The 23227-nt window shown below is 42.2% G+C and overlaps 1 protein-coding gene across 6 annotated transcripts in view; it reads left to right on the top strand.

Moving 5' to 3' along the window:
• The window catches only part of 5-HT1 (serotonin receptor), a 104203-nt gene that overhangs the window by 76516 nt on the left and 4460 nt on the right, over positions 1 to 23227 (top strand). For all 6 annotated transcript variants that reach the window (XM_086914366.1, XM_086914361.1, XM_086914362.1 and 3 more), the window contains one exon: positions 5069 to 5202. In XM_086914366.1, coding sequence (XP_086770492.1) covers positions 5069 to 5202 — 134 coding nt within the window. The remainder of the gene's footprint in view (positions 1 to 5068; positions 5203 to 23227) is intronic.

The raw sequence follows: 23227 nt of genomic DNA, 5'->3' as shown, positions 1-23227 counted from the left end.
ATTAAATTTCGCAAAATTCAAATGGATTAATCGAAATATAAATGTTGGAAGGGAAAGAAAAATAAATGAATAATCGTATAATCGATTTAACAAATTTCGATAACGAGAGGGGACAAGAGGAGGACGATGGACGGAAGGGAAAAGAGGATATCGCGAAATATTTTCCCGGAGGGGGGTGGAAAAGTAAACGGCGAAAGGATAAGAAAAGTTTTCTGGGAATATGAGTTGGATGCGAACTACTTTAATTAGAACGGGCCGGGTCGAGTGGAAATTCTTTGAACCTTGGCAAAAGTTGCGCGAAATCAATGAGTTTTGCCACGAAAGAATTTAACCGGTAAGTGTACATAGTTGGCCGAAGTATTCGCGATGGAAGACTTTTCTCTCGGAACGTTTATTTGACTCTCGAATCGAGAGAGTGAGAGAGAGAGAGAGAGATGGGAGAGAAGAGCGAGAATTCGATCGTTACTTGGAGTGATCTATCGACTATCGCGTTCGATAGGAAAATTGTAACGCGCCGATGAACGTTCCGGAAATAAATATGACAGTAAATTTCCGGCTGGCAGTCTCGCGAACGCTCGAACGAACATCGCTCTCTCTCTCTCTCTCTCTCCCCTCGATATTCGTTTTTACCAAATGTATCGCCGATTCGTGACGAAACATCTCCATTCGCGTATCGTTGTATCGTAACCGTATCCTCTCGATATCCTTTCGAAAGATAACTCGTGGACTCTATAAGATTAGAAATTGTACCTTCGAAGAAGAAAAAAAAGTCGTTATTCCTCTCGATCGATTACTCCAAGATCAGAATTCATTTCCCCGAAGAATTATTGAAATTAAGTAATAAAATTCGACGCATAGTTGACGGCTCGCTTCGAGAGAAAGCTCGTCGTTTATTCTCGACGAAGGTATTCGCTCGATATTAAAATCACGGGGATAATTAAACGGGGGAAACGTTTTCCACGCTTTCTCTTTTATCATCGCTGAGGGATTCGAATCGCGCGGGCAAAATACGCGATATCGAAGACAGTTCCATTCCGGGAGGATTGGATGATTAATTTCGTCGAGTTAGCTCGGAATCAAGGCTCAAAGCTCGGAGTTTACGCTTTCCTGAAACTCGGCTTTACGTTCCGGCCAAGTTCTCTTATTTACAACCCGATGGCGGTAACGGTTGCATCGCTAATGATCGAGTGGGGGAGGTTGTTGAGGGGGAAAGTTTCGGGCCATCATCAGCGCGTCACAGACGTCGAACGCGATTAAACTTGGTCTCGAAAAGTCCTGCCTCCGATTAAGCGACGACGTGATTAAGAAGGACGTTGTCATTGATGGCAGCCATGCATATTCATACGCGCGGATCACAACCAGTCGGTTGTTTCCATCCCCTCCCCCGCTCCCTACTTTCTGCGAGTTGTCCATCCGTCTGTGATTGTAAATTCTGTGTTGTTGCTGCAGTTCACCGGCTAACTAACGATCCGGCTTGAACGATGCTCGATCCGTGTCGAAATTAGAGCAATTTTATTACGACGGAAGTCAAAATTTTCGTACGGATGAGAACGCCGCGTGGCAAACTGTCGTGTAATTATTCCAATTCGTCTCTGTTCGTTAAACCGCGGGAAATTGATGACGCGTGGCGTGTTAAAAATTATTATTATTTTCCATCTTGTCGCGCAGCGGAATCGGTTTCCCCGATATTTCTCGGGTTTCGAGTACACCCGGTTGTTTAAACTGCTGCTAGGAACTGTATAGCTTACCTATAATCTCCGTATTACGGTTCAATAAATATCGAATCGGTTCGCCCACTCGATACTTTGCCACATTTATTGTCCAATAATTGCCTGTTTGATAATAAATAGCCGTTTGATTTTACCTTTCCGGTAAAGAGATACTTACTTATTTCTCCTTTTTCTCTTCTTTATCTCGATTCTCGGATAACGAAAATTTAATTCATCCGCTTGAGAAAGAAGAAAAGAAAGGAAAAGGAAAGAAAAGAAAAGACGAAAGACGATAAGATCGAATTTTTCATCCACAATCAATTCCAATTTATTATATTCTTCGTCTACTTCCTTCTTATCGTTTTACGCGCACGTGTTTTACTATCTCTGTGCGATTGCGCGTTCTTCTTTTTTTTTTTTTTTTTACGTTTGAAATATATTGAATACGTGTCGTGTAAAAATAAAGAATGGGAGAAACGGGACGATATTCTGCGTATCGTGCGATTTTCCTTCGAACGATCGGATGATGTATCGCGGAGGGAAGACGATTTGCAATATCGGGAAAATTTTCGTGCGTGCATTCTCTCGCGAGAGGGGAGATTGAATAATTTAAGAAGAATGGGTTTCGGCCACCGGTTCCCGCCCGTGTTACATATTCCACCTGCGTTCGCCAACTGCGTTCGCCTTGAAACCAGAATCAGGAACATCGCCGTTTAACATCGCGCTTCCGCTTTCGCGTCACGCATTTTGTACGGGTCGTGTCACGTATTCACGTTTATAATAAAACATGGTGACCACGATTAACGACGGTTCAATGGCCTTAACGAACCGGTTGGATAACGGTGCGCATATTTGTTGCACGGGAAAGAAGCTTTGTCGACAGAGGAAATTTCGCCATTACGAATGAATGAACGAACGGCAGGATGAAAAGGATGTATCTTTCGATTGTGTATCTTCTCGTTTTATGCAGGAGAATACGATGTAAAATACGATGTAAAATAAGATAGAGAATAAGATTCGCAAGAATATAAAACTGCTCAAGTATTATTTAGTTTTGTGTTTAATTTACGGCGGTGAAGAGAGGAAATTGTGTTGAGAAAAAAGTAGGTTATCGCCCGTAACAATGTGAAATTGTTCCTTGAATAAGCTTGACGCGAGGAAAAACGTTTATGCGATTTTTAAGGATCGTTTCGAGCGATCTTTAAATCGAAAAGAACGTAGGGTCATTATCATAATTGACGACCCACCGTCGTTGAAAGCGACGTGGGGTGGGTAATATTTTCTCGAAATTCCGTATTCTGAAAAGTATACCAAACTCTCGGCCGACCTCTTTATCGAATTTACAAGCTTCTTCGTGGGAGAAGAGGATTCAAAAATCTTGGCGCGACGTTGACTTTAATATCACGATCTTGCAGCGATCTCCTCGCGCCCCTTAAACGAATTTGCCACCGCAGCCGAGCTTGCAATCCTCCGCACGATCTTTGCCCCGAGCCCGGCGATCTTTGCCCCAACTTTGTCATCGAACTTACGGCCACGCTTCGAGTTTGAAAAGAAAGAAAAAGAAAAGAAAGAAAGAAAGAAAAAAAAAAGAAAATAAGTGGAATCCAAAGTTCCATCGTGCACGTACAATCATTTCCCCGAACAAAGAACAATTTTAATACCGTCCGCAAACGGAGAGGAAAAAAGAGAAGGCTAATTTGAAAAGAACCGAGCACCGTTCATTTATACGTATTAAACGTTTTATGCCGAGTCTTCAGTTTACAGTGCCGTAAAAAAAAGTGCTCGTATTCGAGCCACGATCGTTGAAACTTGGACGATTTAACTTTCGAAGGGGGAGGGGGAGGGGGAAATCTTTCCGGATCGGTCGCGACTTTCCCCTTCCCTCTTTCCGTTATACACGTTGCGGATTTCGCCTTCCCATACAAATCCTTTCGCATCCGCGCTTTACACGCCCCTAGAAAGAGCTATTTCTTATCGTAAAAAAAAAAAAAAAAAAAAAAAAAAAAAGAAAAAGAAGATTAGAACGAGGAGGAGGACACCGCAAAAGTGTCGAAGGTGTCGAACGCTCGTACGTTTCTACCGATGGATCGAAATGGAGTAGAAAACCGTGTAACCTGGCCGTGACGCGGTTGTAACGCGGCAAACCGTTAATCTCAACATTGATTTAAACCGCGTCGATCCAACTCCCCCCGATAAATTATATTTTCGTGAGGGTGAAAATTTTTGCCGCCTCGCCCCTTTCTCCCTCCCTTTTTTCCCCGCGTGATCGAAGATGATCGATCTCGATCGTCGCTTGATTAACTGCGCCGTTCTATTTCACGAAGCGAAATCGATATCGTCCCCCTCCTCTTCGATTTAGGCAAACGATAGATAAATTCCCGAATATCCGAGCGTTTTTTTTTCCCTTTCTTTCTTTCTTTCTTTGTATCGTTCGCGTTATTTTGTTATCCAGCGATCGTCGTTTTCGCGAATTAATTTATCGGTTGACGAGCGATTGGATGGACGAGAATTCGGAGGGGAGGAATGATTAGACGAGATCGGAGCCAGGGTCTGTCCCGTTTATCCCTGGCGGGCCGAACGAGCAGATCACGCGGATTGTCGAAACATTCGGGCCAACCTTCAAAGCGGGGACAAACAGTGGAAAGACTAATTACTGGAGTTGTCGTCCCCGAACGTCCCTCATTTGCTGACAAATGAAACTTACCTGGCGGATAGATATATATCTTCCGTCGTATTGGCGGATAATTAGTCGAAGTGTTAACCACCTGTGCACTCGGCAATCAAAGGATAACGAAGATTGATGAAGTCGACTGATTTAGGGAAATTTCAGGTTGAAAATTCTCGAGTTGGAGGGCGATTCCTCCCGCGATTCCTCCCGCCTATGGTATTTCACCTCGCCTCGAGGAAGGAGAAGGGGTTGAATAGCGACGTTCTCCATCGAGGAATTATTAAGAGAAGGAAGTAATACGCGCGAAATTTCACGGGCAACTCTCGAATCGTGCATGTATTCGCGCTTTTCCTTGGTAATCAGCTTATGAATTATTTACGAGACAAGTAAAGAGAGAGTAGTTGTAGCGCAACTAACCGGATCTACGATTAAAACGTCGTCTCCCTAAAAGTTGCAGCGAACCTCAAAGTCCTCAAAGTGCGTCTCACGTAGGTGGGCAAGCGTGATAACGTTGATGAAACGGACTGTGAGATGTTTCGAGAGCATTCCTCGAGTGCAAGATTTCCGTTGCCACGATTATTCGAAGGGGGGAGGAGAGGAATTGAATTACTTACTTTCGCGGTGGAATACGAAACGGAACGAAGAGAAGGGACGTACATTGACTGACGCAGAGGGGAAATTTTTGTTCCAGGGAACCTGTTCGTGATAGCTGCGATCCTGCTCGAGCGGAACCTGCAATCGGTGGCCAATTATTTGATCGTCAGCCTGGCCGTCGCCGATCTCATGGTCGCCTGTCTGGTCATGCCTCTCGGCGCGGTTTACGAGGTATTGTAATTACGATTTTTTTTTTTTTTTTTTCTATTTTTCACATATCGCGAGGATAAATATTCGATGGAGTGCAAGTAGAATTTGAATTTAAACTGCAATGGTATTCTTTTTTTTTTTTTTTTTTTTTTTTCCCTCCTCAAACGAGACTGCTCGTTAATCTTTTCCCTCGTGAAATCGTGGCGAGAATTTTTCTGAAATTTTCACCGACAATTCGGTTACAGCGTATCCCCCCGTGCGGGCCGGCAGTAATTAAATGGATTCATCTCACAAACAGAGCAGATTTCGATCCGCGGGGATAAGGGACGCGTTTTCCAATGTATGAGCGTTGTGTTCATGAAAGTTAACAGGCCGATTATAGAGTTGCCTCCTGAATCCGGATGAAACGCATCCGTTCGAAGTTATCGATGATCGCGCCTCCATTTCGAAACAGTTTGCACGGCGAGGAGAGGATTAAATTTCGCGACTTAACCGGGGAATTAGCCGATTAGAAGGATTAATCGAGTTCTCGAGCGATCGTGGAAACGCGTATGGTTAATGGAACGGCGCGAGAAAGTAAGAATAGAATAAAAGAAAAGGGGGAAAGTTTGGAGTGTTTCCCTCTCTCGGGGAAGCATCTCTTCTCGCGGAAACGAACTTGAAACGGTATAATGATAATCGTGGAAGTTAGCACGGTTGTTTTCAACGAGGTCCAATTTCAATTTCGTCGTCCCTCCTTTTCCCGGGAAATAAAAGAAAAGGATGGAAGGAATTGTTTCGCGATTGTTTAACGTATTTACGAAAAAATCTTTCTTAGAAACCTCGTCACGCTTTTAACCTCGACGATGCATAATTAAAAGGGATTCCCTCCCCCCCGTTATCGAAGAAACCTCGTCGTCATCCCTCCTTTCTTTGAGAATTAATTACCGTCTCGAAAGTTGGTAGGTCGGTGTTTACAACGAGCAACTTGCTTACACAATTGCTTACACAATTTCGTCCCCGGAATATTTTCTCCCGTCCCATTGTGTCTCGCGATTAAACTTATCATTTCAAAGTTCTTGGAACGATCGAACGTGGGGAAAAAAAGTTTGGGAGAAACGAGAAGTATGGAAAAATCCAAGATCAGTAGGAGACGTCGAGACAATTTCGAGGATCGGAAATAATTCGTCTTTGAACTTCGAGCTTAATAACTTCGATCTTTCGGTTAATTATGAAGCCACGTAATTAATCGTCCTCCTCGAGCGAGGATATTTTTAAAAATATCAAATTGGATTCGTATCGTAGGCGAAGTCGCGACTCCTTCGAGGAAAGGAAGAATAATCCACGCTCGTAAAAATTCTTGACGTATATCGAAGGCTATAATCTCACACCCTCGCTGTTGCCATCGCATTTCCACGAGAATGGGATAATATTTGTGATTCGAATGAATTCGCACCGATCCCTTCTTGTTTCCTTTCCCGATCGTGGCCGAGATTGGCCTCCTCTCCTGTTTCAGAATTTTGAGGCCAGAATCCAACGGCTCTCGGCAAAGAATCTCGGTGACGGGCGGTTATCAGAGCATAGCTCAGAAGCTATGCTGCATTGTACAGTTTCGTTATTGTTGGTGAAAATACACGGTTTTTATCTTACGTAGTTGCGCAGGAAAAGGTAGTAAGAAAAGAAATTGGGAGTTAAATAATTGAAGTGCAAAATATTCGAGATTAAGCGTAGCGAAGGGATCAAGTTGATCGTGTCCCATTGTAAACTATTATGCTCCCACTTTCCAGAATTGGTTGGTGAAACTTTTCCTATATTAAAGTAACTCGAAATTCATTTAAGTTTCTCAGTCTAGGTAACGTAGTCCGTGTTTATCCGTCAAAGGGAAGACGCATCGAAGAAATTTCGCGGCCTGTAATCCTCGAGGAGCGATGGTGCTCGATCTCAATCTTGGAGCAATTCCTCATTCCGTAATGCACATGACTGATATGCAACTGTCTGGTTAGACAGCGCAATGAGCAGCTTCTTATTACGCCGGGAAGAAACTTCTTCCCGCGTTATCGTCTCGAGAATTGTAGGCCGCGTTCAACTAGGTTCGAAATGATTTGCATTTCGATTCCTTCCATTACTGCCATTTTGACGTTGAGTTTGCCGCGGAATTAATCGACGATTGCCGAAATTCACGCTCCTCCTACCGTTAAACACGTTTCGCCATTCCCACCCTTGCCTCTATTGCGTTAAGACGGGGATGAATAATTACAGAGATTCTCAATTTCTCTGCTCCTCTTTCTTTGCGAAAAAACTGCTCTCCGGATTTTGAAGCTTTGAACTTTTGAACAAGGATCGAGAAGAAAAGAAAAGATTCCCGATTTTCCCAAGTTTCCCCCCGCTCCCCTCCCCTCGTTTTCTTCTCGAAGCTTTTGGAATTATTCCAAGCTCGATTCGCCCGAAGCTTTTAGGAGAACCTCTGATGAAACGCGTCGGTATCCAGCTCGGGAGGAGCTTGGAACCAGGGATCCGCGGGCATTAAACGTTTTTCGAAACGCTTTGACAATGTTACTTGTTGCCCACACAAACGGGGGGCAAGTTAGTCAAAGTATTTCCCCAAGTATTTGTGATTGGCTCTCTCGGAAGGTGGAAACGTTGCCAAACAATTTCCACCTCCTGGAATTCTGGAATTCTCTTAATTAGAACGAGCTTAGTACTACTTAGTAGTCTTCCTCCATCTTGATTCGATCTTCATTCGCCCTTCTTTTCCCTTCTTAGATAGATTCGCGATTCCTAACCTAACATCACTACATCATTATCATTGTCAACACCGTTTACATACCGTTTTCGTCTCGATGCCCCCCCCCCCTCCTCTCCTTTTTTTTCCTCCCCCGCCAATTTATTTCGAGACGTCTTGCAAGACGGTCGACCGAGAACCAAGATGGCGCCAGGCTCGTTCAATTTTCTATTCGGTACTCGTGGGAATACGGGCCACGTTTAAAGCACATGGCGTGGAAACGAAGTCGCCATGGTTTCCTAGGTGTACGCCACTCTTTTCTTCCTCCTTCTTTTCTACTTTCCGTCCCTCTCTCTCTCTCTCTCTCTTTTTTCCTCGTCCTTCCGCTTGATGACCGCTCGTTGCGCGACCTCCGCGGTAATGTAATTGGAAAGCTTGGCCGGATGTCGAGCATCCGGCGGTTCGTTTTTCCCCGTGCAACAATGCGAGTCGCGTTTGGTTACACAAGGAATTCAGTGGCCGCGAATTCCTGATGCGTTGCACCGCGCATACCGACAAACGTCGAGCAGCATTTTATTGTTGCCTCCCCTCCCCCGCTTAGGCGGTTCGTTTCCGTATTTTATCGAGGATCCGGGGACGAATGTATCTTGAGAATGTCGTATTAAATTCCCAAGATGGAAACGAGGGAGGGGAGGATGGCCAGGAGAGGTGATTTATTAAAAAAACATTTGCGATACGAATTGTAAATCCATCTCTGTTCTATGTTTATGTTTATGAGATGCTTAATATTCGAGTGACAATCATTTCATTTCGCAACATTTATTTATCATTAGTCTGGATGGATGGATGGAAACGGGGCATGATTTATAAATGGATCGCGTATGTTGTCGCCGCATTTATGCGGCCATACTACTTGTTCCCAACTTTTTATTTATGCACGTCATAACTGTGATTCCGGCATCAATTTCATAACTTTCCTGATACATATTAATGCAATTTCTATTGTATCGCGTGAAACTACTACGTCGTTTTATACGATTTTATACGTTTTCACGAACATACTTATGCAATGTTTAACGTTTCTCTTCTTCTTTTCTTTTCTTTTCCTCTTTTCAGTTATCGCCGTTGGGATTTTAGCCACCATTTTTCAGTTCCGCAAATAAGTTTAGAATACCGTGCAATATCCGCGAAAAGGATGACAGAGATGAAGAGTTGTGAAAGGTTACGGCTGTATATATCTTCCAGTCTTATCCGAAATTTATCGAACGATATCTTTTTCCCGTGTTTACCTCGTCACGTTTCCGTGTATCGATCAAAATCTCTATTCGAGTTTACTTATCGCGCCGTTTAATCCCAAGGAAACGGAGCCAGTTTGTCTTCCGTCTCCGAGGAGAGAAAAATCGACGCGAGCTTTTCGATTGTCTTCGATTCTCTGAATGAATGACATTTAAAAAAAAAAAGAAAAAAGAAAGAAAATTCAGTGTGGTCAAGAATCGACATACTTTTCACGAGTTGATCATCCGCCCGATTTTTAAACAACGCTTCCGTCAATATTGATAGTTGATTTTACGATAGGGAGTTGATTGCAAGCTTGCTTTACCGTTCCAATAATCATGATGCGTAAAAAAAAAAGAGGGAAAAAAAAAAAAAAAAAAAATAGAGACAAATCGGCAGCGAGATGTATGCACACTTGCATGCACCATTGTTCCATGGTGCAATTTTACTCGCCACGGCGAATTTTTGATTGTTTTCTTTCGACGATTGTTGTCCCAATCCGGAATCGTTAAACGGAAAAATTGTGCCAAGAGAGACTTTTAATCGTCAATTTTTTTTTCCCCTCCCTCCTCTCGCCTCCCCCCCCAGCTATAACTCAATAACGAAATTCTTCGTTAAAAAGTTGATTCGTGCATTTAAATTACGCAACAACGATCGTATCGTACCGTTTTGAATAAAGAATAATATCATGTTGATGGAATAACATTCGATGGAATAAGAACGATATTATAAGAAATTTTCCATTCGATTATATACAATCGCGCGATTGTACAAACGAGCGTGTACCCATAATATTTCCACCTAGAGCTCCTAAATTTATATTGTTTCGTATCGAACAGCCAGTTCTCCGACCGGGATTGCGCGATTCGGAAGCTTGCCGTTTTATCAAGCTTGCCATTTATTCGATTCATCGTTTCGAATCCATCTCCTCTCTCTTAGAGAAATTCATTTCGCTTCCTTCTCTCCTCTTAAATATCTCATCCTTTCTCCCTCTCCTTCTTCTTTTTCCTCTTCTTCCTCTTCGAGAGTAAGAAAATTTTATCCCTACCTCCGACCGGTATACACTTTCCATCCACCTCTTTCCATTCCACTCGTATTTATTTTATATCCCTCTGTTTACTCCCCTCGAATCGTTTATTCAACTCGTCTCGTAAACTTCCTCCTGGCTAATATCGTTATCCATATCGTTCGATTCTCGGCGAACAAATGTCGTTTCAAATTAATCGTATCAATCCTTTCTCGTTGTTCCCTCAATAAACCGATAAAAGACAGGAACGAGGGGGGCGGGATCGCAGGTGGGGGTCTTTTACGCAATTACGCAGATCCATCGGGCGAATTGATAGAGAAAATTTCGTGGAAATTAATTGGTGGAATGCGTTCGATTTCGTTCGTTCGAGGATGGATGGATGGATCTAAATTGGCGTTGTACGTTATATCGTAATAACGTTACGAATCGTTCCGGGATGACAAAGATTAATTTTATCCTCGGGGATATGAAATATGAGGGGGGGGAGGAGATTTGCAATGGGATTTTGCCATCGAGAGATTTATCGGTCCGGAGGATCTGTTCGAATCTATTAATTTAATCATCTGTAACTTTGCATAACTCGTAGAATTATTTCCTTCGTTTTCGCGGAAATTTATCGTTAATTTATCGCTCGCGTAAAATACGCGTCGCGCGCGCGTACGAGTGAAAAACGAGATTTTTGAACGAACGAACGAACGAACGATGTAAAATCAAACGTGATCAATTGGCCGGGGCAAAGAACGGGTGACGCACAACGTTCGTCAAACGCTGGTCGAGGATAGACACTGTCTGATCGAAATTTAATCGAATATCGGGGATGAATCAGCAGTTAACTCGCTCGTAACTTGCATCTGCAATTAACATTGCAGATGTAAGCAAATTGCGCCATCTATCATGGAACGGAAGGAAATTTTGTGTTTGAGAAGCGTCGAGTGCAAAGAAAGTTACAAAGAAGTTACAAAAAGTTGAAAAAAAATCCTATCCTGAGAGAGAGAGAGAGAGAGAGAAACAGAAGAGAAAAATACGTATCTCTTTTCGTCGTCCGCAAAATCTATTTCACCAACATCTCAAGCCCTGGAACGTTTGTCTCATCTCCTTGAATAAGCTATTTGTTTTAAAGAATAAAGAGAAATAAGAAGCGAGAATTAAAGAGGAAAAATAAGGAAGATGGATCAAAGGGGAAATTGCTGAGAAACGTTTCTCAAGGTAAATGCACTTATTTCAAAGGCGCGCGATATTGCGACTGCTTTTAGCGTCGTGTACAACCAAGTAGTACAAGTAGTGCGTTCGCGCTACCAGAAACGGAGTAGAGAAGAGAGTAGGGAGCTCGTGCAAGAGGGTATCACCGAAGTCGAAGCTTATTTGCGAGCAACTCGTCTCTCGCTACTCGCTTCTCAAGATTTTCCTCCCCTCGCTTCCGCTTTCCTTTTCCATCTCACCCGCTTGCTTGCTCGGATCATCCCTCCATCCATTGCCGGTCTTCCACCATTTCGACGTGTATTAATACATCGATTGCCGGATTGCCGGCCTTTTCCCCTCCAACATGGAAACTTGGATTAACTTTATCTGACGAGAAGTTGGTTGAATACACACGTACTCCTCCTCCGTCTAGTTTCCTTTACCTTTTCAGAGATAGTACCAAGTGCTCGCCCTCGTCCAAGTTGTGACATCTCTTTCGAAAGAGAGATTTCTAAAAATTTATACGCGATTAAATTTGATGACGAGGAAGGGGAAGGGGAAAAAACGTTTTCCATCGAGGACGAGAATCTTTCTTCCTCCAGCATCTTCGCCCTCTCTGACTCTGTTTCGTTTGCTCGCAGAAAGATTTTAAGTGTGAAGTGCCACTGCGCACACACATTGAAGAATGTTTCTGCGCATAAAAGCAGTTGGAGTAATTGGTTTTCTTCGCATCTTCGTATTCTTTTTTTCCCTCCCCCCTCTTTCTCTTTTCTTATTATTTTTAAGAGGTGGAGGGAGGGCAAGCGAAATATCCCGCGATCTCGATCGCAATCCCGATTTTCCAACGCCTCGATCGGGATTATTTAGAGAGAGGGAGAGAGAGAGAGAGAATTTGAAGAAGGAGATTCGATGGAGCTAGTGGAGATAGGGATGTCTTTAAATTGCAACGCGGGATCGATCGTTTCTTCCGTAATGATCGCGTTGTGACGTCATTATAGGGGCGCGCGTTCCAAGTAAATTATCGATACGTGACTACGTGCAACGCTGCGTTTTATAGACCGCGAGAATTCGCGGCGAGCTTTCAATCGGTGTAATAAAAGCTGATAATAATAGTAAAAAAAAAAGAAAGAAATCTTCGAAAAACGGAGCGATAAAATGGAAATACCGATCCATCGGGAATTTTGGACTGTTTATCGGGTTTATAAGAGAGAAATTCACTCTCGTAAAATTTGTTGGCTATTGAATCGAAGAAAGCGAAAAATAATGTACAAGATTTTTATGTTTCTCTGAACATGGTGTGCTCGCGTCGAACGTTATAACAGAATTATAACGTGGAACTGAAAGAACAGAAGACGATCTAATTATTATTTTTGCTCCCTTAACAATAATATAGTATTAACAAAAAAAATTACATCTCGTCTTGTGTAAATTGTAAACGACGAACGAAATTTTTCTTCGTTTCGAGCCGTTTCCGATTCTTCATTAATCATCTCACAATATCGGAATTCAAAGAGGAATCGTATCGCAATAATGTTTCGATCAATGATTCATGAATCTGTTGAATATGAAATTCGTAAACCGATAGAGTGATCGGTTTAACGAACGATATCCAACTGTGCATAACATGGCACGTTCCTATTTGACGTTGACAAACAAGTTGTGTGGAACACGAGGGAAATAGTAAATCCAATAAATCGAGTAGAAATTTACAAAATACACCGCGAGTTCGATCGAGCAATTTAGATTTCGATTTCGTTTTTCGAATCGGTGGATTCGAAAATTTTCAATCGACGTTTATGACGAGGGATCACAGAAATTCGCTCGTCCTAAAAAATGTCTCTTTCAATCGTCAAGATTCGCGCAACTCGTAAACGGGAAAAAATTCGGGGAAAAATTCAGAGTGTAGAATTTTCGACGTTGTTGTCTCTCAGCTAATGAACGCTCGTATCGCTGAGATATTTATCAGTGAAGTGTAAAAAAAAAAAAAAAAAAAAAAAAATGATTCGCGAGATTTTTGCCTCACTGGTGCAACTTGTAAGATCACTTTGTCCCGTTGAAATATTCAGAAACGTGGCTGAAAAATTACTCTTCCATTTTCGATGTACCATTTTCGCGTTTTACTTTTCCATCATAGAAAAAGTAATCTTTCGATTTTCGATCTTTCGAGAAGAGATAATTGAAAAACGTCGAGATATAAATCAATTATTTTAACAATTATTTATTTTTCATCTTTTCGATCTTAGACCTTTATTCCAGGAATATAATCGGTCGATTATATATCGAGATGAGGATGTGGTTGGTCAAACGAACGCGAGGCAAAGAAGAAGAAATTTAAAGATGGCCAGGGATCAAACGGAGGGACGGGGAGTGGCCTCGATTCGAATCGTAAAAGTTTCACGAGCCCGCCTGTATCGAGCCTTAGACCAAGGCTGCAAGGACCTTCAATTTCAATTGCATCCCTAGGTGGCTTCCGTCCGAATCTCACGGATAAAGGTTGGGGATCCTTTGAAACCTTGCCTCGCACGTTTGCTCGCTATTCTTTCTTTCCCATTCTCCTTTCCGTACGACGTGCACATAAACCACCCTTCCCTTCGTTCCAATTTTATTTCTCTCGATTCGTTATCCTCCGTTCGTTAGCCTCCCTTGCCACCGTCGATTTTTCATCGATCGATTCGCACCATTGGAGCAAAAATCGGACGGGATCTAGAGAAAGAAATAATAAATCTTTCTTTCCTTCTCCTTTTCTTTTTCGAGGAAACTTTAGAACGATCAAGTAAAAATATGAAAGTAATATTAATAACACATACAGTGAAGGCAGAGATAAAAATTGGATTGAAAAATTGGCGTATAAATCGATACGAGCTTTTCTATTTTTCTCAATTTTCTTCCGAGAAAAATATGAAAAGGTATGTTTGAGATTTTTGCCATCTCTTCAACGATCAAAGTTTCGTCATCGTCCCCTCCTCGACTCCCGTTAATGCGACGCACAGTTCGTGTATGGAGAGGTTTGATGGGGAATTGGTCGAGAGACACCTTTGCCTCTCCATCGACATCTCGTCCCGAAGTGTGAAGAACTTTCAACTTGAGCCGCATCTTTCGAACACGTCTCATCGTTTCTCGGGGATAAGTTTTCCATTCTTGGAAAGCTTTCGACAAATACTTGGAGGCGCGACGCCTCTCCAGTCACCGGAGGATTTTCACGGTCGACGATACTATCTTTCCTTCCTTCCTTCCTTCCTTCCTTCCTTCCTTCTTTACCACGATACGATCTCGTGGTAACAGCCAGTTTTCATATTTCTTATTTTTTACTATTGTTGGCAAACGGGTAAGTTTCAAAGCCAACACCTGTTATATTCCTTTCGGATATTCTGTTTCGCCGATGCGCCCCTTTATTGGGAAACTTTCCTCCCGTTTCACCTCCTCAAATCTCTCGAGCAAACTTTCCACGCTCGCCAGATATTTATCCGAAGTAAATACATCATCTTATGAATATAATAATAATAATTCTGATCGGTTTCGGAAAGTTGTTAATTCGATCGGTCGGTTAACATTATATTATTCGAGAGGAGCGTGGCTTTTTATAAAAACCACTATCTAAACCTGGTTTTTATTCGTCTGGAAAGTCGAATGATATTTCTCTATTAGGATCTTCGTGCCCGAGATGACGGGTGCAAGGATTTCTTACGACTACTCAGCGTTAAAAGGATCTCCCCGGTTTAACTACCTTTGCCGAGATTTTACAGCAATCTCGTCGGGATGAAGGTCTTAAGCAGCCCGTTTTAAAACCCTCGTAAACACGACGATAATTCAAAATGCGTTCGTTTCGACTTGAAGATACTCTCGCTCAACATTACATCATAGATGTTAATGCCAATCGAAATGTTGAAATTTTACTTCTTTTTCTTTTTCAGGTGAATAACTGACATAATATTTTCTCTGATATTAACTCTTAATAAATACAGATACAGAGAGTGAATGAAGCGTCGTTTGAGGAGAGATCCAAAGTTCAAATGTTTATAGAAAATTTCAATTTACAAGGATGAAGTAAATCCGAACTCTACGAACTCCATTCCTTTGATTTTGTGATCTACTAGCTAGATCATTTTAGAAAAGTGTAAATTTGTTTATGGAATAATTATAAAACGAAAAGCGATTTATTGACATGATATTAAAAAAAAAAAAAAAAAAAAAAAGGAAACTACCTATGCTCTCGTTTCACGAACAAGGATGCATTTCATCCGTCGTTTTATTATTAATGCTGACGCGTACGATATAAAAATCGAACGGTGAAGAAGTAGACGCGTGACTTATCGTTCCTCCGTGCCATTTTCCTCCCCTCCTCCCCTTATCATTTTCACGCGAAAGCAAGAGAGAGGCGAACACGCCAATTCTTATAAATAGTCGGATGGAATCTCGATTTATTCCTCTTCGAGAAACACGAGGATGAGGGGAGGACGAGGGATGCGACCATTGCCTCTCCACTCGCGTTATTTTTCAACCGGCCAACCCTTTTTATCTCGCCCCTTTCCGACGTTTCTTCTTCCCGAATGCAACCTCTCTTGTCCCGAAGAACGACCGGTTGTCGAAAGCTTCGCGTCCAATTGCTCAGTCAATGCTTCCGCTTCGTCGCATCTCAGTTTCGACGATACGTTCGAGCGTTCTCCATCGGCTCCTTCGCCTTTCGTCCATCGACGAAATCGTTTGTCTCGATGCAACGAGCGAGAGCCAAACGAAGATGAAATTGGTCGGACGTGAGTGAAATTTTTTTTAATACTATCGACTCGGGAAAATGAAGCGGAAGAGAGGGTGGTTGGATCGAAGTTGAACGATCATTTCTTTCTCGAGGATTTCTTTTGAAGAATTTTTGAAGAAAAAAATTGGGGAAATTTCTTAGACTCGAGTTATCGTTTCTCGAGCAACTTGACAACTTGAATCGTGTTTGGCAGGACGCCAAAGAGGGAATATTTTCTCGAGAGGGAAAATTCGATCTCGACGACGGTTGCCGAATTTCAGATAACTGTCCACCGCGCTTCGAACGGGAGGGAAATGCTTAATCGTTTCGAGTCGAATCGAGTCGAAATTTTATTTTCATGAAAACGCGTTCGGGAACGATCCAAGAAAAATCGATCGAATTTTCAACGATATCTCGCGATCGCGTGTGATGGACGAGGAATTTTCGTCGGCGGCCAGCCCAACCGAAAGGAAGTGGAAGATTATTGATCCAAGTTCGAGAAACACGCGTTTCAGGGTGGCGTGTATCGGTTGATTGCGCGTGTCGACGACAGGGAAAAATCCGAAAGGGCAAACGAAGCTCGCGATAAAATAAAGCTTGAACAGTGTTTACCGTGACGCTTCTCTGTTTATCGAATCCTTCCCTCACACTTTGACGATCATGCGAGGCTTTCCTTTATCAGGGAAATTATTTACTTAACGTTATGGTTATATAATTTCACTCCAGATTCAAGGTTCAATGCGTTTCAAACATTGTAGAGAGAGAGAGAGAGAGAGAGAGAGAGTCAAGTGAAAGGGCAGATCAAGGGTCGAAGGGAAAATACGACGATGGCGACTTTTTACCTTTCTACCTTTTCGATGATCGACGATAAAGAAAGAAGGGAAGAAGCGCTTCGAATTATGTATCTTTTTCAGAGAGAGAGAAAAAAGAAAGGAGAAGAAATCGTTTTATTCTCTATTTCTATCCAGAGCGTGAAAAAATTTCGCTTCGTTTGAAAAGGGGATGGTTTTGTTAAGCGTGCCCTAAATGCATTCTGCCACTTTTTTCACCCGAGAGAATCGCCGAATGCGCACGGTAAAAAGGAATTCAGACCTCCTATAGCATCATCCCTATCTCGGCCACGCTTGTGTATCGTTCGTTATTGTTCACCCGCGTCCCACTTCACACCCCTCGTTCCATTTCATCTCCGTCTGGATCGTGTTCTTCTCGATTATTTCCATCGGTCGTTTTCCGAAAAATGTTTTCGAGATATCGATATCGGCTGAAGCGTATCTCCGAACTCGCAGAAAGCCTCCAGACGTTGGCCTCCGTCTAATAAGTGAACGATTATTCGTGGAGATAGAGATCCGATTGGATAGGGGTTTCGACGAAACAAATTGTCGAGGGGGCAGAGTAGACGAGAGTAGGGTGGCGGGAGGACGAGGGGTGGCGAGGAGAGATAATGGTCGATGGCGAAGACAAAAGTCGATTGGCTTTCCAACCTGGATTCCAATACCATGAATGGACTTTTAAGCAGGCGCGCGTCTCTTTCTCCTCTCATCAATCCTTCTTCTGTCTCTCCTCCTTCCTCAAAACCAATCTGTCCAGGGGATTCTTTCTAGAACCGACCCCGCTTCGATTTCTCGCACGCGCGAAATTTCTCGTCGTATTAATCGGCAAAGGATATATATATATATATATATTTCTTCGTTGGAAATAGATTCTTTTCAAAAAAAAAAAAAAGAAGAAGAAGAAGAAGAAAAATACGCGAAATTCCTCCTTGGATGAATAATTCTCTTGTTTCGTTTCAAGATTCGAGGGGGGAGATGGAGAGTCTTTAATCGCGCGTTTGAGAGGACGGCGTTATGAGGATACGAGGGGATGGTTGTTAAAAATAGAAACGGGAGAAATGGTCGACAAAGGTCTGTTTTTCTAAGACGCGTAGTTGAATTTTTCACGGAGTCGAGGAGGGAAGGAGGATATTCCGTCGAGGGGTTTCTCAAGGGCGAAGCGAGGAAAAATCTTCTCGACACGAATTGCACGTCCTTTGCGAGCTACCATTAATTTCCCACCCCTTGGTTACCACTTCCCTTCTTTCAGCTAACTTGTAGCTCTATGGTACCGCGTTAAAAGTTCTGTGCCGTCTCGTTTAAACGCCACCAGCTTTCCATTCAAACGAATCTTGCCCGATTATCCGATCCACAACCGAACCTGTAAGTGGAAATTGAGTTCAGTCTCAGTTTCAAAAAGTGTAAATGCCCTTTCGAGAAATGCCCTTCTACTTTCGAACCTTCACCTCCCTTCGACCATCGTTCCACAGCTCGTTGCTAATTATCCCGAGCATTTCGATTCGCTTGCGAAACTCGACCTCCGAAATCCTCCGATTTATCGTTTCCTAATTCATTTCCTGCCCCGCGAAATATTCTGGAATTCGGAGAATTGGAGATCGATGAACGGAATGGAAGAAGTAATTACCAGTGCTCGAACGAATCGAGAGAAATTGTTATTAACTCTATTCCCAAGTTATAATTGTGGGAGAATTTTAAGAGAGTCGACTCGTTGGATTCGACTATTTATCCGTTCGAGGCAGCAGCGATTCCGCTGCCGGCGAGGTAATATTCCTGAAATTGGCCCGACCAAGAAACTTCCCCCGAAGTGATATTTGTTTAAAGAAGGAGAATCGGCATTGGCCAAGTTGGAGACTTGACCCGTTTTCAAGTTTCGACCCGTTCGAACGCTTCATTTTGCGCCAGACTTTACCACTGTTTTGGGCACTTGTTGCGCGGGATTTCCGGGCATTAATTTTGCTATCTCGATTGGAATCGATCCGCCTTTGATTGCCGCACTATCGCCCGATTTAGAAAGGTTGACCAAATAAATTGGTAACGCGTTTCAATCAGATTCGAGCTCGATTTATGAATGTAACCTATTACATACACGCATACACACACACACACACACACACACACACACACAAACATACACGTGTTATTTTATATAATTTTTTTTTTAAATGATCAAACCAACGGATAAAATCAATGGATAAAAATCTCCTCGTTTCGATGTGTCGTAAAACTTGTATAATTCAACTTTTAAAAAGATGCGTCGACTAGTATCTTTCCAAATTTTACATCGTTCAGAAATTTCGAAGATTTATCGATCGATTGAAAAAGAAGCAGATATCGATCAACCCGACTCTTCGTTTCGATTTTATCCAATTTAACCGAGATAAATCCGTTGGTCGATTAGAGAAACTCACCGCGAAATGGAAAAAAAATTGGGAAGTTTGGCCGCGCGGGTGTATCGATTCTAATCTCCTTACGAATATGTTGCGCAGTGACACGAGCGGATGATTTACGAGGCCGTTGTGGTGCCCGAGCCGGAGATTCTATTGTACGGGAACAAACGCTTCCCAACCCAGCCTCTTGGTATTCAGATAGTCCGTTGTTCAACACATTGACGCCTGATCGCACGGTGTTGCGATTACGTTCACGGATGTTCTTGCTTCATCGTGTAATGGAGACACACAAAAAAAAAAAAAAGGGAGAGAAAAGGGAGAGAAAAAAGAAGAGGACGTTCATCGTGGGAATTGAATTCTGTCGCCATGGGAAATCCTTTATCGATACCCGTGCTCGGGACATCTCTCGACAAATCCCCCACTTCCTGACAAATACGATCTGTGACTCGACTTGTCATCCGAAGATATTTCTGTATCCGGATGAAACGTGTGTGCTATTTTTTTTTTTTTTTTTTTTTTATGTATATACACGTTTGGCTAATGGATCAAACGGAACGAAACGTGCGCGATGCGCTTTTTATCGACTTTTTATCGGTCGTCAGATGACGTAATCGTCACCATCGAACGATCACGAACGTGTGTTTCGAAGCGGTGTTTTAAGCGGCGAGCCATCCAAATTGAATGGAAATTAGAGAGCGGTGGCCTCGTTTTCGTTACGTAAGGGGATGGAAAAAGTGCCGACTTTATCAAATCGGGGACTGTCTTCCGCAAGTTTGACAGAAGTAGAAGAAGTTTTATTTAGAGACACGCTCGGTAAGCGCTGCTCAGCGCTCTTCGAGGACTCGAAAAATGGGACAACGCTTTAAATCAATCGCAAGTGTACCTCTTGCTTCATCCCTGTTCTCTCTCTCTCTCTCTCTCTCGTGATTCAAAATTTGCACGCGTTTGAACAAGTTTGAATTAGAAGTCGTCCAAACTTTGCCCGTATCAACTTTTCGTTGCTTTCCGTTACAAATCGTCATTTTTATTAATTATTTTTCACGCGTTATTATCGACGTTAATAAAATACCTTCCACCTTCTGGTTTTTGCTCCCCACATTTTTGCGCGATGCGAAACTTTTTAACGGACGAATTTATGTCTGGTCGACGACAGGATGAATTACGTCGAAAAGTGTAGGCACAGTTCGGCATTTTTAATTAACTATATCCAGTATACTTTTAATGAACCAGTTTCGATAGTATCATCGGTATCAAAAAAAAAAAAAAAAAAAAGGGAAAGAAAAGAAAAAAGACAATAAAACTCCATCGATGAAAAATTATAGGATTTGAAGTTTGAGGTTTGGTTTGGTCAGTCTCTTTTCTGAATTAAATTTTCACACACGCTTGAGAGAATTATAAAAATTGTCCCTGCGATGAATACACCCATCGAGAAATAATCTTCTTTCTTCTCTCTACGCAAGTAGCGTATGAATTAAGATAAATTCTATGGTATTTTTTACGTACGAGTTAACGCGCAGAGTTTCATCAACGTTTAATCAACTACGCGACCCATTTAACGTGGAAAATTTCACGAAGGGTGGAAATAAAGAAACGAGGAGACGACAAATTTTTGTTCGCCCGCGAACCATTATACACGATACAACGGAAGAGAGATAGAAAATTGGCTCCCCTTTTCTTTCTGGCGTAAAAGGTTCCTTCATAAAGTTAGCTGCTTTTCTTTCTATTAACCATTTCTCATTTTTCGTTCTTCTTCCCTTTTCAATACTCGGCGTAGCTTCGAGCTTCTGCACCTCGCCATATGTGTCTTCTTCCCAACGTGCGCGCGAGAAATTCCAGGCACACGTTGCGATCGAACTTTCATGAAACGTCAAAGAAATGAACGATCGAGTAGGCTCGTCGAGATGCTGAAATTTTATGTTGCCTTAAAGCCAAGTAGCAAAACTGTATATCCGGTTTCCTTTTTTTTTTTACGTCTCGTAATTTAGAATCAGTAGGAAGCTGACAGGTACAAACAATCGGAACTTAAATAAAATTGCTTGCAAATTAATTAAGATAAATAATCCCGGACAAGATCGATTAAATAAAGTTACTTCGAAACTCAAGAAACTCGAAGATAAGTTTTAAATCAACTTAGAATCAGCTTAATACGTTGTTGAGTGAGATCATTATAAGTAATATTTTTCGAAAGATAAACGTATTTATCAAGGTTTATCTAATTTAACGCAACTTGGAACTTTTAAGTTTAAAATCCTTAATTGAAACTAGGAAAATTTTGAATCGTTATAGCTTCGAAAATAACCACTTCCGGCGAACGAATTCAACGATCGTTGAAAGCGTGGAACTTCAATTTTTGAAACGCTTTCCGATTTATCTCGACTATTGGTTCCCGGGATATCGTCGTGCAAGGAGGAAAGGAGTAATTTTTAATCGTTAAATCTCGTCGCTTATTCGAATCTCTCGCTCGCGCCTCGTCTCACTGACCTATCTCAAACTCCAGACGAAACAGACGCGATTCCTGGAAGAACGCAATGCGCCATTCCTGGGAAAAAAGTGTAAACTCTCTCGTATCGTATTTGTACACAAATCTCTGCGTTTCGACGCTTCGAATCCGTATATCTCGGCGATACGAGATATCGAAGTAAAACGAAAAAGCGACTTCAATGGGATAATCTTCTCTAATTTCTGAGTTGGATGACAAAATTTTTAGTCACTTTTCACGATTTTTTTTATAAGGAAAATTTAATTACACGCAGACGATATTAAATTCATCTTACATTTTTGTATTTGCATTGTACCGACAAATGTAATAATAAATGTGCAAGCGATTAAAAATCTACTTGCTCGACATCATCGTCTCTGTAACAACGAATTGCATTCAAGTATTTAAGGTAAACGTACTAATATCGCGCGTTCGAATGTTAGGGGGAATTTTTTCAATTAAGAGTTATACGACAATCGAGCGTACGTAAGCGCTTTTTCCTATCTTTTTTTACACGGAAGCAGGAGGCAGCGCGGCGAACAAATTTACGCATTTATACGCGTGCTTCGTAGTTTTGCCGGAGCGAAAAGATACGGCACAGAATGGAATTTAGAAAAGTTAGAATGTTTGTAACGAGACGCGTGCGTTATTTACATTGACAGTTTCACTGTGCGCACGTGTGGCAAATTGGAAATGAGTATGCTGTGTAGTTTGCGCTTGTCACAGAGAGGAGCATCACGAGAATTTCCACGTCGACAGGATCCCAGGTTCAAGGCACGATACCCGGCCGTTGCTTCGAGTTTCGCGATAGTTAGCGGGAATTTCTAGCGTCGAGAGTCCACCACTACGGCAATTTTCATTATGTCGTCTGTTATTACTATAGTTTCCGTCGTAGAAGCTGATATTACAATTTCAGGCCGTGGGATCGTTCTTCGTTTCTCTGTTTTCATTGCCATATTTTCTCCTATAGGGAACGTTGTAATTACACTTTCCCATCAAATACAGCGGAATGATGCTCGGCGAAAACTGGAAACTGACGTCTCGTTAACGACTTTATTTTCGAATGATATTCGAGAGATTGTAAGATGAAAAAATTTCTCCGTCGCTTTGATAAGGGAAACGATCGATTCCTACGTATATATACGTATTCGCGGAATAAATTTTTACGGTCGTGGACAATCGAGGTATCGACTCGCGTCGATCGAAAAACTCGAAAAATTTGACGTCCATCGTAAATCTGTCTCCGGTATCGTGTTCCTTCCTCCGCGCCACGTGTTAAAAATTTACCATAAAAGATTTTACGATGACGTGCCTCGCTCGAACCCGTCCGAATGAAAGTTGGCAAAGCGTTCGAAGACACCGTGAAAGTTTTAGGATCCGCCGAATTGGAAGATGACACGAGCGATGCACACATCTCTAACAGATAATTCTGTTAT

The sequence above is a fragment of the Apis florea genome, unplaced genomic scaffold, assembly GCF_048593485.1.
Source record: "Apis florea isolate Af1SG1 unplaced genomic scaffold, ASM4859348v1 contig_3587_pilon, whole genome shotgun sequence".
Lineage (NCBI taxonomy): Eukaryota > Metazoa > Arthropoda > Insecta > Hymenoptera > Apidae > Apis > Apis florea.
This window is presented reverse-complemented; position numbering and strand designations above follow the sequence as displayed.